This window comes from Camelus ferus, chromosome 3 (genome assembly GCF_009834535.1).
Source record: "Camelus ferus isolate YT-003-E chromosome 3, BCGSAC_Cfer_1.0, whole genome shotgun sequence".
NCBI classification, from domain to species: Eukaryota; Metazoa; Chordata; class Mammalia; order Artiodactyla; family Camelidae; genus Camelus; species Camelus ferus.
In genome coordinates, this window is record NC_045698.1 from 49324396 (window position 1) to 49342535 (window position 18140).

The window sequence follows — 18140 nt, forward strand, 5'->3', positions numbered from 1 at the left end:
TGCTGAACTCTTAGCTTTTGCTTCTCCGTAGAACTCTGTCTCTCCTTCAGATCTGAACGATAGTCTTGCTGGGTAGAGTATTCTTGGTTGTAGGTTTTTATCTTTCATCACTTTGAATATATCGTGTCACTTTTAATATATCTGGCCTGCAGAGCTTCTGCTGAAAAGTCAGCTGGTTGTCTTATGGGAGTTCCCTTGGAAGCAACTAGTTGCTTTTCTCTTGATGCTTTTAAGATTCTCTATCTTTAATTTTTGCCATTTTAATCACAGTGTGTCTTGTTGTGATCCTCTTTGGGTGATCCTGTTTGGGACACTCTGTGCTTCCTAAACCTGGATGTCTGTTTCTTTTCCTAGATTAAGGAAATTTTCAGCTATTATTTCCTCAGATACATTCTCTGCCCCTTTTCCTCTCTCTTTTCCTTCTGGGACCCCTATAATGCAAATGTTACTGTGCTTCCTGTTGCCCCAGAGATCTCTTAAACTATCCTCATTTTAAAATTTTTTCTGTTTAGCCTCTGTGATTTCCAGTATTGTCTTCTAGTTTGCTGATCCATTCCTCTGTATCATCTAATCTACTATTGATTCCTTCCAGTGTATTTTAAATTTCAGCTACTGTATTCTTCAGCTGTTTGGTTCATCTTTGTATTTTCCAACTCTGTTAAAAGTGCTCATCTGTTCTTTCCCCAAGTTCATTACGCATCTTGACGATCATCACCTTGAACTCTTTTTTGGGTAGATCGCTCATCTCCACTTTGGTTAGCTCTCTTTCTGAAACTTTCTTGTCCCCTTATTTGGAACATATTCCTGTCTCCGTGTGTTGCCTAATTCTCTGTGTTTATTTCTATGTGTTAGGTAGGTCAGTTACATTTCCTCATATTGGAGAAGTGACCTTTTGTAGGAGAGGACCCATGGGGCCCAGTAGCACACTCCTGTCTGGTCACCTGAGCCACCTAAGGGGTGCCCCGTATGTGGGCTCCATGGGCCCTTCTGTTATGGGGTGGACTACTGTGAGTGCACTGGTAGGTGGGGCTGGCCCCTGGACGTGGTGGCTGCCACCCCACGGGTGGACAGATCTGGGTCCTGAGGCAGCTGGCTGTGGGGGCTGGGGTTCCTGGGACTGGTGCTGGCCTGCTGGTGGATGGGTAAGCCCCTGGTGCTGACAGTCTAGAGGGAGGACTCCAGAATGGCACTGGCCAGCACCAGTGTCCTTGTGGTAGAACTAGCTCCCCAGAATGGCTCCTGCCAGTGTGTTTGTCCCCGGGGGAGTCCCAGGAGACTCCTGCCTCGCTGGGAGGCTCTGTAGAATCATCAAGTGGGTCTGACCCAGGCTCCTTTCAAATTGTCTCTGCACTGGGACGTGGAGCCCATGAAATTTTTCATGTGCTTCTTAAGAGCAGAATCTGTTTCCTGTGGCCCTCCAGCTCTCCCGTATGCAAGCTCTGCTGGCCTTCAAAGCTGGATGTTCAGGGGGGCTCATCTTCCTGGTGCAGGACCCCCAGGCTGGGGAGCCTGGTGTGGGGCTCAGATCCCTCCCACTGGTGGAGAACCTCTGCAGTTATGATCTGATCCCATTTGTGGGTCGCCTGCCCAGAGGGTGTGGGTCTTGACCCACCTACCTGTCTCCTTGTGGTTCCCTCTGTGTATCTTTAGTTGTGGAAAATCTTCTCTGCTAGTAGCCTTCAGGTCATTTTCATCAATAATTTCTCAGGTAAATGGTTGTAATTTTGGTGTGTCAGTGGCAGGAGGCAAACTCGGGAATCTTCCTACTGTGCAATCTTGGCCACATCATAATGTGACTTCTTAAAAAACTTACTTTTGTACTTCTGCTACCTTTAAAAAAAAACCTATGTTATGGGCATCTTTCTATGAAAGAATATGTAAGGCCTGTATCATCATGTTAAACAGTTGAATATTCAGTTTTATATCCTGTGATATGTTTTTAACCAGTGTCAGACTGATGGACATCTAGGTTGATTTATTATCACCAGCAACACTGCAGAGTAAGCTTTCTATTTGCACACTCGCCAGGGTTGCTTCCTGAGGATAAATTCTTACAAGTGAATTCCTGGGCTTACAGATGTATTTTATCTTTTGATACATTTTGTCTTTTGGTTCTTACCATCAGACTGCCTTCTAGAGGTCACACCAATATACGCCTGGCCAATAGTGGGGCACACCTTTGCCATATACTTTGCTAATCTGTTGATAAAGTATAACTGTTATAATTTGCACTTTGGTATTTAGTGAATATAGGCCTCTTTTACTTACTAGCTATTTGTATTTTTTATATTGTAAACTGCAAGTTTATTTTTGACATCCATTTTTCCCCCTACGATGTTCATTCCTTCCTTGGCTTAAGAACTCTTTAATGTTGTATTTGTTGATAGATATGTCAGTGATACTTTTATATTTTCTTGTATTTATATTATATACTTACCTACCATATATTGTAAAGTTTTCTAAATTGTTTTTTAAACCATGTTTACAGTTTTCTGCCTGTAGAAGTTTAAATGTTTTATAAAGTAGTATCCTTCCATCTTATCCTTTACTTTTTTGGCCTTGGGAAGTATGCTAAGAAAGGCCTCCAAAACAAGGGTAAAAATATAAAAACAACCTCTCAAATTTTCTTTTAATATTACATTTTTTCCTGTTAAATTCTTGACTTGGCTAGAATTTATCTTAATGTGTTGTAGATGATTGATATTTTAACTTTGTTCCCCAGATGGTTAGTTGGTCTCTGGTCCCGACATCATTTTTGAGCAGTCTATAAAGGCATGCCTAATTTTTTTGTGCTTCACTTTGTTAAGATTTGCGGGTAATTATGATTTTACAAATTGAAGGTTTGTGACAACCCTGCGTTGTCTGATGATGGTTTTTTTTTTTTTTTAGCAATGAAGTATTTTTTGATTAAGGTATTTAAATTGTTTTTTTAGACATACTTAAAAGACTACAGTGTAGTGTAAACATAACTTTTATATGTGCTGGGAAACCAAAAACTCATGTGACTGACTTTATTGCAATACTCGCTTTATTGTGGCGATCTGGAACTGAACCTGCAGTATCTCCAAGGTATTCCTATAATCTCCCCCCTGCTTTTAATCTCATGAAAAGCAAATACTAAATCATAAATACATGAGTCAGCTTCTGAACTCTCAGTCTGTCCTATTTACCAGTTTATCTTCTTGGACCAGTACAGATGGCTTTAATTTCTAAACTTTATAGATATTTTTTTTCTTTTGAAGTAACTTCAAACTTACAGAGAAGTTGTAAGAAGAGTATAAAAAGAACTCCTATATATACTGTTTATTCAGACATCCCAATTATAAAATTGTATCCTACTTGCCTTATTCTATTGAAACATTTTTTTCCTAAGCTATATGCAAGGTGCATATATGATTTCCAAAGACCCTTTAATGTTTCCATTTGGATTTCCACATGTCAGTAACTACAGTACAACCATCACAAATCCGGAAACTGACATGCTACTACCATCTAAAGCACAGACCTCATTCAGATTTTGCCAGTTGTTCCAGTAACGTGCTTTATAGGTCCAGCGTCCAGCGTGGGATCCGGCGCTGCATTTACTTGTCATGCCTCTTTAGCCACCTTCAGTTTGGAGCCATTAATTTTTCCTTGTATTTCAACACCATGAGATTTTTTGAACAATACAGTCCAGTTACTCTGTAGAATACCCTTTAGCTTGTTTTTTCCACAGGATTAGATTCAAGTTATGCCTTTCTGGCAGGAATAAGACAAGTGATGCTGTGTTCTGTTGTGCGTATCAGGTGGCATGATGCCTTATTTATTCCATTACTTGCAATGGTAACTCGTAAGTTGGCTAAGATGTCATCTGCCAGGTATTTTGTACTTGTTAATAAGTAATTAAGTATCTTGTGGGGCATTATTTTGAGACTTATAAATTCCTGTTGTTCAGCCAGTGTTCATCCAGTAGTTTTTGCATCCACAGATGGTTCTTGCCTAAATCGGTTATTACTAAGATGGCTGCCAAGTGCTGATTTTTCTAATTCCATTATTCCTTCTATATTTATTGTTTGGCATTTAATTCATTATTTTTATTTGTATGCACTCAGGGATTACTGTTTTACTGAGTGGGTTATAATCTGTTACTGTCCCTATTCAGTAGTTAAATTGTCCCAGCGTTGGCCAGCCACACTCCTTCCAGAGGGCTCTTGCATCCTTTTGGCATGTCCTCTTCAGTCTTGGAGTACTTTCTTGCTTTTTAAGCACATGATATTCGAGGCTCTTTCCCAGTCTTGGAATCAGACTTTTCTCCAAGGAACCCTTTTGGTAGTGAATGATACTTTGAAGCCAGAATATAAGCTAAAAGTGTACTCTTTGTATCTAAGCCCTCTCAGCAGAGCCAGAAAACATATGTATGTACATACATATGTACACATACCCATATTTCTTTTTTTGAACAGAAAGTTAAATGGATTTATTTTGTATCATGTGGTTATAGGAACATTTCTAATGCTGTGTATCAGTAAATACATATAATAACTTCTTTACTTATTTCAGTATCTATCCATATGAGGGGTTGGCAAACTACAGCCAAAGGACCAAATCCAGTTCATCACCTATTTTGGCAAATGAGGTTTTACTGGAATACAGCCCCATCCATTGGTCTGCATACTATCTCACTCCACAACTGCTGGGTCACTTGTGACAGAAACCATCTGACTCACAAAACCAAAATACTTACTAGCTGGCCCTTTATGTAAGTTTACTAATACCTGGTTTTTATTAAAAACCGTGAGGAACTCCCTTCCCTGACAATGAAATACTGCCATGATCCTCATTTGCTTCTGTGCACAGTTCCCTTGTATGTAAGCTATTTCCCAGATGCATCAGTAAATCCCTTCAACCCTTGTACTGAGCTTGTTTCATTTGTAAGGAAGAGTTGGCACTCAAATCTCAGAATTGTGGGAATTCTAAGTTCCATTTTTTCCTCTGCTCCATTCCCCAACACAGTAGTAGCGGCAGCCAAGAACTATTTCCCATTCTTGGAAAACTCCTAAATACTTACTGGGAATTTATAAGCTTGCTCCCTTCCCACTGGGCAAAGTTATAACTTACTGTTTAGAATAAATATTTCTTTATAGGCTTCTTGAAAAGTGACATGCCATGTGAAGTATATAAGATGAAGAATTTATACTTCTTCACATTCTTCCCTTGCTGAAAAAGAAATTTTAAAAGGAAGCAGACATGCTGGAAACAATCCTGGATGTAGATAAATTGGATTGTATAATGTATCTGTTATATGATTCTTTTTTCCTTCCCTCTCCCCACTGGTAGCCACTAGTCTGTTCTCTGTATCTGTGAGTCTGTTTCTTTTTTGTTATATTCACTAGTTTATTTTTTAGATTCCATATGTAAGTGGTATCATATTTTACTTAACCTTCCTAATCCATCCAGCTTGTGGCAAATGGCAAAATTTCGTTCTTTCTTATGGCTGAGTAGTGTTCCATTGTATATACATCCAGTATCTTCTTTATCCATTCATCTGTTTATGGACGCTTAGGTTGTTTCCATATCTGGGCAATTGTAAATAATGCTGCCATGAACATTGGGGTGCATGTATCTTTTCCAGTTAGTGGTGGTGTTTTCTTGAATATATACCCAGGAGTGGAATTCCTCCATACTGTTTTCCACAGTGACTGCATCAATTTACATTCCCACCAACAGTGTAGAAGAGTTCCCTTTTCTTCACATCCTCGCCATCATTTATTTGTGCCCTTTTTGATGATAGCCAGCCATTCTGACAGGTGTGAGGTGATAGCTCATTGTTATTTTAAGGTGTATAATTTTTTAACATGTTTGTTTGCAGGATGCCATGGCTTTTAATAAGTTTAATGTTCTCCACTGGCACATGGTTGATGACGAGTCTTTCCCTTATCAGAGCATCACTTTTCCTGAGTTAAGCAATAAAGTGAGTAATTCATGTTATTTTTGTCTGTATACAAATATTTTTGGTATAGTTTCATTAGAAGTTTATAGCTTAAATGTTTCTCCTTATGGACAGAATTAAAGTGTAAAAGTTAGATATTTGTGGTTTTACATTTTTTTAATAGGCTGTGGCTGAGCATTTTAGATCCATAAAACGGTTCCGTTTTTATAACTATTGTTATTGTAAATGTAAACAGTCCCTAGGGGCCACACAGATAAAAATGTACAGACTTAACAAATGTAGGAGACCTGAGACATTCGTGCTACATGTAAGTTTAAGTAACTATATTTACCAAGTTGTCCAAGTGTTTGTTTTAAACAGAGTTTTTTTTTTTTGAATTGAAGTACAGTCAATTACAATGTGTCAAATTTCTGGTGTACAGCAGAATGTCCCAGTCTTGCATATACATACACATGTTTGTTCTCATATTTTTTCCATTAAAGGTTATTACAAGATATTGAGCACAGTGCTATACAAAAGCAGCTTTTTAAAATCGATTTTTATTATGTAGTGGCTAACATCTGTAAATCTCAAACTCCCAAATTTATTTCCTCCCACCCCCTTTACCCAGTAACCATAAGATTGTTTACTAAGTCTGAGAGTTAAATTGAATTCTTTTGAATTCTGTAAACGACTACTACTTTTCTCTCTGAAAAACTACACAAAGTAGGGAATTTTAGACATAAATGCCTCATCTTAGAAAATAATGGTAGTCTTAGAAAGTTGTTTTGAAATTGACTGCATTCCAGAACAGTGGCGCTGAGAGCGAGCCTCGGTAGCATCCAGGTTAACCCCCCGCAGCACAGAGACAGTCTCCCACACCCAGAGAAGCCGTATATATCTCACCCAAAGTTGTAGTTGGGAAGGGGCAGCGCCAGAACTCTGGCTACAATTCCAAATATTTTGATGTAGTATGAATTGATGTAGAGTTGAAATCCTAGCAGCACTCCTGTTGTTGTTTGCTTTTGTTTTATTTTTAATATGGAAAATTGCAAATGTATTCAGAAGAATTTGATGAATTCCTGTTTCCTCATCACTCAGCTTCAGTAATCAATAAATGGCCGATCTTGTATTACCTATACTCCCTCCACTATTATTTTGAAGGTAATTCCCAGACATCACATCTTATTTGTAAGAAGGCCTGTTTAAAAAAAAATTATCACAGCTAAAAAATTAGCAATAATTCAGACAGCCAATCATTATTCATGTTTCCCCAAGTGCCTTTTCCTTTTTAAAAAATTTATTTGTACTGGATGCAAGTAAGTTCCATACACTGTGGTCAGTTAATGTCTATTAATTCTCTTTTTTCTTAAAATTTGTTATTTTTGTTGAAGAAGTTAAGTCATCTGTCCTATAGACTCCCACAGTCTGGGTTTTGCTATTCCATGTCCCTGTGTTTGCTATAAACTGGTGGTTAGATTTAGTCTTGATTCATTACAGATTTGACTTTGGGGATGGGGTAGGGTAAGACTACTTTTTAGGAGTTGAGTGTTTATTTACATACCAGATATATTTATATGTTATATTTATACCTTGAGAAATGTGCCACAGTAACACCATTTAATGGACCTTTACCTTTAGTTACAATCAATATTGAGTTCTAATTTTTTAAGGGACCAAGGGTAATCTTTAAAAAAAAAAATCAATCCACTTACCAGAGCATTTCTGGAGTAATTTTTTAAGCTGATAGTAATTAAAGTGACTTTGAAAGGCAGCTGCTATGTTTTGTAATAATGCACGAATTTTGATTCAGAAACTGACAAGGGCAGTGTATGCAGAGTCTCATGGTGGAGTCATTTTATTTGTTTTGTTGTATGGTTACATGAGGTTGAAACAATGTATAATTGAAAAATTATGCTCTACACTGGGATTTGACACAACATTGTAAAATGATTATAAATCAGTAAAAAAATGTTAAAAAAAAAAAAAAAGTGATGGTAGACATTCCTGAAACAAAAGGTGTTCGTAGAGATAGTTCTGTCAGCACATCTGAAGTTAACCCAAAGTGTGCTGACCCCTTACTGATAAGATACAGTAAACAAATAATTTAAATGAGACATCTAATATCATATGGTACTATTTGATACTTTGATATCTGCTGGCAGGTTTTTCAAGTATCACAAAGTACAAACAGAACTGTAAACAATTTCCACGATCAAATCCACTCTGTACCTTCTAATTTTAATAAATGTGGCTTTTATAGGGAAGCTTTTCTTTGTCTGGTGTTTATACACCAAACGATATCCGTAGGGTGATTGGATATGCTCGATTACGAGGGATTCGGATCGTGCCAGAATTTGATAGCCCTGGACATACGCAGTCTTGGGGAAAAGGTAAGGAGTATGTTTGATGAGTTATAAAAAGTGAACATTTGAGGTCCTGCATCTCTTAACTTTATGACTTGGTATTTGCTCATTTTGTTCTTACTTGTGGTTTTGCACAGAGGTAGCACTACTGATAGTTGTAATTCAGTAACTATTTTGTGTCTGTTGTGAGCAAGTCACTGTATCCAGGCATTGCCTAAAGTATAAACACAAGGGATAAAGGAAAACAAAAAATGAGTTGAAGTAGAACAGTGATAAATGAATTAAACAGTTTCATGAATAAGGTGACACTTAAAAGGGATCATTTTTGAGGAATCAAAAAGTATGTTCCTGTTTCAGACAGAAGAACAGGAAAGGCATCTAGTTGGAGTACAGTGCAGCAGAGAGTAGGAGGTACTACAGGGTCATTAAGAACTAGCTCGGGGGCTTGACTGCCTGGGTTTGAATCCTGCTTCTGCGATTTATAAACTGAGTGACCTTGGGCAAGTTATAGAACACCTCATCCTCAGTTTCCCATCTCTAAAAATGGGAATATTAGCAGTAGCTATCATTAACCTTTTTTGAAGATTGAATGTAAAGCACGTAGCACCGCACCTAGCATTTTTAGAGTATACATGGAGAATAGTGGTCAGTCAGTCTGAAAAAAGTTCAGTGTAGAGAAGGTCTTGGTGAGGAATGTGGGCTTCATCACGATACAGGGAAACCAGTGAAAGTTACAGCCAAGAAGAGTGACATGATGGGAGCCACACCACAGGAAAACCTACGTGCAGGAGACAGATTGGAAGGGGAGAGAGACCGAAGGTGCTAGACCGGAATGGTGAAAAAGAAAATGGAGAATAATATTCAGAACTGAGAGACATTCTGGAAATAGAATCCACAGAACCTGGCAACTGACTGACTCCAGGAGGAGAGGGATGAGTTACAGACAAGATGTTGGCAGGCTTTACCAGAACACAAAACTCAGGAGAAACTATCAAAGGAGTTTGCGGAAGAGAGTTTGGTTTTTGTTAGGTCATACTTGAAGTGAAGCTAGGATATCCTACTCTGTTCAGCAGGGAATTTGAAATACAGATTGAAGTGTGAGGAAAGGGACTGGGGTAAGCTGAAGATTGGGAGTCATTAATATTTGAGATAATACTTGAAACGGATAAAATTTCAGGAAGAGGCTGATAGAAAGGGAAACCGGTACAGGGATAGTACTCAGGAAACAATGCTCCCTTTTCTTATTTGGAAGACGTTACCATAGTAACTGAGTAAATAAACATGCTTCTCTTATTCTGTATAAAATCTCTTAACACTTCAACAAAACATAGTCGTGTAATCATGTGCAAAAGCCGTGTCTTTGTGACTGAAGTACTTCTTTAGCAAAGATTCTTCATGTTTTCTTCCAGGTCAGAAAGACCTCCTAACTCCATGTTATCAAGGAAAACAGTCGTCTGGGACTTTTGGACCGATAAACCCTATTCTAAATACAACTTACAGCTTCCTGCATGACCTCTTCAAAGAAATTAGTACTGTATTTCCAGATAAATTCATTCATTTGGGAGGAGATGAAGTACAATTTGATTGCTGGTATGACAGTTCATTAAAACTACCCCCTCCCCCTGCTTCTTTTAAATTGTTGCGTTTGAAGTAGGTGTAGAGGTCTCCATGTGAAAAGGGAAGATTTGGGGTAACACCTCTGTAAGGCTGGCAACCCCATTCCTGAGATGGTGGCTTTCTATAGAATGTACCTATGGGTGATACGGCAAAGTAAAAGCTTCTAGGAAGGAGAACTTAAAATGGAGATTTTAGAAAAGGCCAGCTAGTGCACAAGAACAGCTTCCATGAAAGAGGGTAATCATTAAATGGGGGAGATTTTTCAAATAAAATTCCTCTTTGCAAATAGCCTTAGATGGAGGAGAGAGGTGAGAGGTTAGGGAAAGCCATTTTTATAGGAAATCAGCTTTTGGAAAAAATTATTCACAGTGGAATGCTAAGATAACTCATAATTAAGTTTTTAGGCTTATTTTACTATACAGACTTTAACAGTTTTAAATCTGTACAATGTTAGGGAAAATGTTGCTTTAAAAAGATTGAGCATGTTAAAACTTAATGAAATTCTAATCATTGTTTTTTTAAGGAAGTCCAATCCAGACATCCAGAATTTCATGAAATCTAAAGGTTTTGCCAATTTCGAGCGACTAGAGTCTTTCTATATGGAAAAGTAAGTTACTTGAAAGTCTACTTCTGTTTTTATTTCATTAGTGCCTTTTGTGAAAGTGTGAGCTATTATTTAGTACTACTGTATTTTCTCATTTTCTTTCCACGCCTTTGCCAAAGTGCAGGTGCTGTATATTGTTACATAAAGTATACAGATGAAAAATCATAAAGGAGAGTCATCCATAACACGGTGACTGACCTTTTTGCAGTAATTGTTGAAACACAAGGATAGGTGTTGTAAAAGCTCAGCGCAAAGCCCTGGCTACCCTGCGAAGTCACCATCCAGCCCCCGGAAGTCATCCCCTTTGGTCAACTCCAGGAGCGTTTCTTTTACTTTATACCTGTGCCGTCTGCTGTGGTACCATAGCCACATGTGGCTACACAACTTTTCCATCACTGCAGAAAGCTCTACTGGACAGTGCTGCTCTGTGTAGGGAGCAGTAAACTTTTTCTGTAAAGGGCCAGACAGTAAACACTGTAGACTTCATGGGGCACATATGGTTGCATGTTCTTATTTTTTAAACAACACTTTACAAATGTAAAAACCATTCTCAGCTCCTAAGCCAGACAAAAACAGGCTTCAGGCAATAGTTTGCCAATCCCTGCACTGAGCAAGCCCAGAGTCTAGCCTCTTCTTGTTAAGCTTTTCGTGTGATATAGTCTAATTTTTTTTTATCCTGTAGAGCACCTGGTATCGTCTGAGGAAATATTTGTCAACACTGTTGGAAGTTACTTAGGTGACATCAGAGACTAGTTTATAGTTTCCTTTATTCTGAGATACCCATGAAATTACCAAAGATTGATGTTTGTACACCTCCCTGTGAGCGTCCACGTCTTCCTGTCTTTGGGGCACGCTTAGCTCATTCATGCGGCAAATGCCTGTTAAACCCCTCTGCTGTGTCAAGCTCTGAGCCACGTGCTAGAAGAGGGAACCGTGTGGGCCACCACCCAACTTTTGCTAGTTCTGCTGTAAAGCTGTGCTGTATTGAAAAGCACCTCTCAATGTTGTAGTCCTTGGTATAAAACGTGCACTCTACACTTATTGGTAAGCTTGTGATCTGAAATAACTGTGTAATTTTCTCAATGGTAGGCTTTTGGATATGGTTTCAACCATGGGCAAGAGATCCATAGTCTGGCAAGAGGTTTTTGATAATAAAGATAAGGTAAGTATGAAGACTGCATTTGATTCAGATAGGAGAGACTTAATACTCTAACATTTTGGATGGAAGGAACCCTAATGAAGCTTTCCCCAACATTAAGGGAAAATTAGCTTACCTTTCCATTTAAACTTCTGTTAGGCACGAGCTGTACAAGGAGACCAGGGATGATGGTATTTGTTTCATTTCTTCCATCTGCTTCATTCTCTAGCGCTTCCTCCTCATCTCTCCTGTCTCCCCTCCTCCCCTGCCGTCTCATTGTTTGTTAATCACAAACTGAAGTACTCTGAAGTATGCTCCTTTTTTCAGAAGGGCAGAACAAACAGATTAGAACAAATAAGTCTTTACTGCCATTAAGACAGTTTTAAGTAAAACTGTCTATTTTAAATGGCATTTCTGACAGTCAGAATTTTTAAATTTTCCTTTGGGTCAACTGAGAATTTGCAAGTCCAGCTACTATTGTTACCTTTCTAGAAGGCTGGTGGCATCCTCATTACTCTAAAGTAAAACAGTGTGGTAGAAATGGGACTAACGCCTTAATTCATTACATGTATTTGGTATCATATACAGGCAAAAGTTAAATATCCAACCTTCAGGTTGATGAAACTTCTAATTTTAAGTCCCTACAAGAAATAGCATTTGGCATTAACTCTGAAGGGAAAGAAGAAGAAAAAAATTTTTTTGAAAGATCTTATTTTCTTAGCTACAGTGCTTTGGACTTTTAATTTCATCTACTGTAGTTACTAGACCTAATAATATATATATTGCAATTTGTAACTTTAATAGCTTTCACCAGGCACAGTAGTTCAAGTGTGGAAATCGGACAAGTTTCCTCGTGAACAAAGTAAAGTTACAGAAGCTGGATTCCCTATGATCCTTTCTGCTCCTTGGTACTTAGATGTGATTCGTTACGGACAAGACTGGAGAGGATACTATGAAGTAGAACCTCTGGATTTTCCTGGTAAGTGAAGCAATCATCATTACTTAGTTTTTCCCCCTACCCTCTCACCAGAGAGCCCTTACCTAGAACACCACCTAACTAGCCAGCCTCCTTTTTATATATGACCCTGGATTTTGCTTGTGTATACTTAGACTGACCTCAGTATCGTTTTAAACTTTGTGAAAGAAACCATATTCTTCCCTAAATAAAAATTCCAAAAGTAGACTCCCTTAGATTATATCTCCATTTTCACTTATAAGATGCATTTTAAAGATGCCTGACTCCATCAACCTTGTATCTCTTCTGAGCTGCCTCTCCAGTGTAAGACGCCTAAGCGGGAACCGCAGCCCATCAGTGCCTCCTAGGTTCTGAGGTGGTGGCACACTTGGGGGTGGGCATGTCTGAGTGGTGGAGCTCCAGGCTCTCAAAACCCTATCATTATGTCTAAAAAGCATTTTTGGAGAATCAAAAAGTCATAACTACTATAAAACATAGTGTTTGATAGTCTTTTTTTTTTTTTTAATACCAAGAGAGAGATAGCTACTGAAGGCAGGAGTGGTCACTAGTAGGCCACCTTGTAGTCTATGGCACACTGTTCACAGGGAATCAGGGGCAAAATCTTTCTGGTGTACAAGTAAGTTTGCATAAAACCAGAGAACAGTGGTATGTTTAATGTCGCCACAGTAGTCGATATATGCTTATGAATACTGTGTGAGTCAAGTCTGAGTCCCTGCTGGATTCTCCTAGCTTACTGTTTTCGTCTATCTCTGACCGTAGGGCATTCAGGGGGAGGGGAGGAGGGAATCACTACCTCTTTTTGTGCCACAACCATGAACATCGCCCAAGGCCCTGCTGACTACAGGAGAGAAATGTCACCCTAGGATGATGACAGAAAAAATCAGTAGTCTCTGTATGTAAACCTTGAGCTGCAACTCCCTAACTCACATCAATTCAATGATTTTAATGTAGGTTCTGAGAAACAGAAAACACTTGTCATTGGCGGAGAAGCTTGTCTATGGGGAGAGTATGTGGATTCTACTAACCTCACTCCGAGACTGTGGTATGGAATTTAAGTGGTAATATTTAAAGAAAGGTGACTGAGCTTTCCTTCTCCATCCAAGCAGGAAAGCATTATTTAAGAAAACATGAATTTAAACTGTACTGGAGGCATGTGGTTTAAATTTTAGGCCCCGGGCAAGTGCTGTTGGTGAGAGGCTCTGGAGTCACCAGGGTGTCAGAGATCTAGCGGACGCCTACAGCAGACTAACAGTTCACCGCTGCAGAATGATCAGGTGAGACAAATGCTTATTTTTCAAGCTTGGATACTATTAAGTACAGGGTGATTTTTTTAACCATATTTAGTGTTAGCTAGCTTATTGGGGTTTTTTGGCTATAAACAGAAAAGTATACCACCTAAGATGTAGTGATTTAGAAGAAACTGGGAACTTTCTTGGAGGTGAGACAACACTACCTGTAAGGAGAAAATGTTTGGTTTTGGACTTGAAGCTGTTTTATAGATATATTAAAAGAACTCCATCTTTTTTTCAGTAATTACTGGTATGGTTTAGTGATTCTCATTTGAGCTACTAGGTTCCTTGAGATGGAGCTGAGTTATATCAATCTAAAACATCTTTTCTTTGTAATTTATCTGTTCTACAGACGAGGAATAAGTGCACAACCTCTTTTTACTGGATATTGTAACTACGAAGATGGAATGTCACAATGAGCTGAAATGAAGAAAAATAGAAAAAAGCTCGCACTTACCTGTACTACAATCAACTTGAGTTTAAAATCATGTTTTAAAATCGTGTTTTTAAATAAAAGATCTTTTTATTGATTGAATCTCTATCTTACTATACATTTAGAAGACTGTCATCTTTGTGAGAGCAGCTTAAAATCAACCAGCAAAAAACCTTGAATATATTCCAAGCAACTGATAGTAGTAACTTCATAGATACACAGTGCATTCACTAACCTTCACAATCAAAGCATGCTGCTAATTCCATAAAGTATCCTTTTAAATTGTTCTTACTGAAAATGAAGTAGGTGGTTTCTGTCCAAGGATCTTATGCACTTAGGACAAGCCCCTTCTCCGGCCGAGCAGCGTACTTTGGTCTTGAGGATTCATGGCTTGGTAATTAGACAGTTCTAAGGCAAAAGTAGCTGAGCCTGATGTTAGCGTTCGAAGCACAGTTGAATAACCCTAATCAAAATAATGTCAGTCAGTTATGGCAGCGAAGTCATGCCTCAAGTCTCTCTTCCTGCTTATCTTCTGACCATGATCAGGAAAGGTCAGGATTAACCATATCATTTCTTCTAAATGGCTCATTTAACATTCTTTTCAGGAGAAATTTGATAAGTATTGTGGAGGACAGAAAACCAGTAGTGTGGGTATGCTTCGAAAGTGTTCCCTGGACCCAGCATTTGGTGAGATGACTCTGCTGGCCTGACTCAGGTACCTGTCCTAGAGCAGGAGAGGCTGGTGGGGAGGAGAACACTTGAAAGCTGGCAATGCTAGAAGTAAGAGAAGCACTTGGAATGGGAAAAATAAATGGTCACTTAGGGTGGTGACACATTTTGGTACAGCAGACCTCAACCTTTGAGGAGGACTGAAAAAGACCTCCCACCCCACCCCGTCCACCCTGTGCTGCTGAAATCCCCTGGATTCCCCCAGCAATTTATGTCCAAATTCCCAATAGTTCCCTATGGATGAAACGACATGTCTCTAAAGCAAAGCCTTGATGCTGCTTTTAGGTGTTATCTATGTTTACCAGTTATCTATGTTTACCAGTCATCTATGTTTGCTAAGCATATATATATATCCTTTGTATTAAGAAGAGTATGTACTTTTAGTCACAAAGTACCTACCATAATTTCTGCTAGGGGAACAAATCCAATAACAACTTTGTTGTCCTGACGAGTCTGGATTTCCTGAATGTTCCCTCTTCTTTGTGCCAGATCTGCTAGGACAGGGCTGAGGTAATCTCTAGTCACTGTAACCTCGAGATTCATCAGTGGCTCCAAAATTTGCTTATCAGCTTTCTTCAGAGCCTAAAGAAATTAAAGCATGTTTATCCTACTTCCTCAAATTGCAGATCAAATTTCTGTTAAAAAGGGAAGAGTCAAAAACACTTATATACTATCCATACTCTTAGGCCTAGAGCCTCTACCAAAAAGACATAAGCCAGCTTTAACACTCTAAGAAGGCGGCAATACTTGCTTGTACATTCATGACAATAGTGCATCTGAGCTCTCATAAATGGTATGTTTCAAGGGGATGCTTAGTAAAGTCTGAACACGTAGAGCACCTGTGAACATGTGCCCAGAGATAGAAAGATAAAATGGTTTTCCCCTTCCAAAGACTTATTTTTTGGTTTTGATGCCTATAGTAATAGGCATGCTACAAGTCAGGAGGGAAATAAAAGGGAGAGCTAAACATACACACAGTAAGTTAATGGAAACACAGCCTCTCTTTAAAAGGAACAGATTGGTAAATGCGTTTTGGATAGTGTTTGCAAGTGCTGTGGCTACTGGGAGAAAGCTATCCTACCTCTCCAGCCCACAGAGGTCAAAAGTAACAAAACAATGTCCTGTAAATGTTAAGCCTCTGGCTGGTGGTCAGGTGGGATGTAAACTTAGATTCAGCAAAGGAAACCAGATGAAAGAGCTAGAGCTCTGGGATGTGGCCTCACCTCTGGGTTTGGCTGGTCATCTCTGAACCCCCGGCCACCGCTCTCGCCTCATTACTACTGAGGCCTTAGGTGTGGGTATTTCCACTGCGTTGTCAAGCAGTGGCCCGGGCCGCCAACCCTTCTGTCCAGATACCTCACGTCCTCCTCCTCTACCTCCTATCTTCATAAAGCATGAAAAATGGCCAGATCAGTAACACCAATAGGATATTCTCTATCATAGAAATTTCAAAAAAACAGAACACATAGTAGTAAAAACATAACCTCTCAGTTCTTCATAGCTGAATTAAGCCTTTAAAATCATTATCAACCAAAATGACTCGACTACAGAAAACCTAATATACTAAAACTGAATGAAAATATTACTAAAAAATAATGTGAACAGCAAACAACTAAATATATCCTCTGTATTCCTGCAGTTCTTACTAAAAAGCTTTGTGCCACTTCACATAATGTCTTTTAGAACAAAATAATAGAGTGGGAAAAGGTTAAAAATTAAGAGAAAAAAACGTTACAACTAAGGAAAGGATTGAGTTCTGTGTAACTGAGCAGGATGTGCCGTGCTCATGGACCTGTCCTTAGTCCTCCCTCCTCGTCAGTCTTTTCCTTGGCAACACCGCTCAGTTACAGGGCCTCAGAAAGTTTCTACACAGCTTCCTCAAACACTTTCAACTTTACCCAGGCCAGAGTTTCTGAGTGCTCCAGCTTTGTAATCCACTGGCCTGTCCTGGGATAGTGTCTGAATATCCTACAGCAACCCCATCTGCCCCAAACTGAACTCCTGCTTTCTTTTCCAAACACCCTGTCTGCTCTTTCCTCTTTCTGTTGATGGCATCACAAGCCTTCAGTTCACCAGGACCTGCACTGTTGACTTCCCTTTTTCTCAAGTAAGCTGAAAGATTTCCATTCCTGTTGCAGGTATCCTAGTACAGACCCAGTCCATTCCCTATCCTAGACTATCCCTTCCCTACTCCAGTCCATCCTGTATTTTAATGATTATACTACTCTTTTCAAAAACTTTAAATTAGTTGCCACTGTTCTCAAAACAAACCTCAAACTCCTAAATGTGGTTTTTAAAGGTTTCTCTAGAGTCTGACTCTATTTTACTTTTCCAACCCTCTTTTTCACTACTCTCCTGCCTTCATCTGGTACTACAGCTAAAGAGACTCTTTTCCCCCTGTCTGGAATGCCCCCCCCCCCCCCCACTGTGCCTAATCCTTCAAATCATCACAGCTTAAATATTCTAAGAACCCTGCCCAGATTCCCCACTTTTCAGCTTTTATAGATCTCAGTCTACTCTAATATTTTGGCTATTTGGCTATATTTAATTCCCTTCTAAATCATAAACTCCTTTAGGTCAAGAAAAATGTATGCATCTTATTTGTGTCCCTTTCAGTGCCCAGTGCACGGTAAGCACAACACAGATGACTCAATAAATATATGAAGCATCATTAACTTCTCTTAAGCAGAGGGGCTTCCCCACCAGATGATGTTTAACAAGGGCTAGAGTACCTCCATTAGTAGGATTTTACTTAAAGTAATGACAGCCCCGTAAAGTTAATTGTTGTTCTCTACTATGATCTTAATAAAAAGGCTAACGAAGGCATATTAGATTTTTGAAGGACTGAGGCTTTGGGTTAATTCAGAAACATTACATCATCTTTCTGGTTATTGTATTTCAATACCAAAACCAATTTCAGGAGAAACTGTAAGAATTACTGGAAGGTAAATGTTAACAATTTTATTATGACTACTGTACAGGTGGTATTTCTAACTATATGCTTAGGCAAACAATAAGTAACTATTTTTGAAAGTATTTTTTTAAATCAAAAATTTTAAGAAGTATGAATTTGAACTCAG

The 18140-nt window shown here is 38.9% G+C and overlaps 2 protein-coding genes across 5 annotated transcripts in view; one reads left to right on the top strand and one right to left on the bottom strand.

The window, feature by feature from the left end:
• The window catches only part of HEXB (hexosaminidase subunit beta), a 30355-nt gene extending 15927 nt beyond the window's left edge, over nucleotides 1-14428 (top strand). Inside the window, exons 6-14 of the mRNA XM_032474288.1 lie at nucleotides 5849-5950; nucleotides 8172-8301; nucleotides 9684-9864; nucleotides 10415-10498; nucleotides 11585-11657; nucleotides 12438-12612; nucleotides 13561-13651; nucleotides 13779-13883; nucleotides 14251-14428. Of these exons, the coding sequence (XP_032330179.1) occupies nucleotides 5849-5950; nucleotides 8172-8301; nucleotides 9684-9864; nucleotides 10415-10498; nucleotides 11585-11657; nucleotides 12438-12612; nucleotides 13561-13651; nucleotides 13779-13883; nucleotides 14251-14317 (1008 nt within the window). The 3' untranslated portion in view covers nucleotides 14318-14428. The remainder of the gene's footprint in view (nucleotides 1-5848; nucleotides 5951-8171; nucleotides 8302-9683; nucleotides 9865-10414; nucleotides 10499-11584; nucleotides 11658-12437; nucleotides 12613-13560; nucleotides 13652-13778; nucleotides 13884-14250) is intronic.
• GFM2 (GTP dependent ribosome recycling factor mitochondrial 2) overlaps nucleotides 7742-18140 on the bottom strand; it is a 49945-nt gene continuing 39546 nt past the window's right edge. For 2 of the 4 annotated variants that reach the window (XM_032474253.1, XM_032474245.1), the window contains 2 exons: nucleotides 15460-15642; nucleotides 14402-14794 (listed from right to left, as the gene is read on the bottom strand). In XM_032474253.1, the coding sequence (XP_032330144.1) occupies nucleotides 14666-14794; nucleotides 15460-15642 (312 nt within the window). In that variant the 3' untranslated portion in view covers nucleotides 14402-14665. Of the gene's footprint in view, nucleotides 11951-14401; nucleotides 14795-15459; nucleotides 15643-18140 lie in introns of those variants that run through there. The other 2 variants (XR_004317624.1, XM_032474237.1) reach the window with 2 other exon arrangements.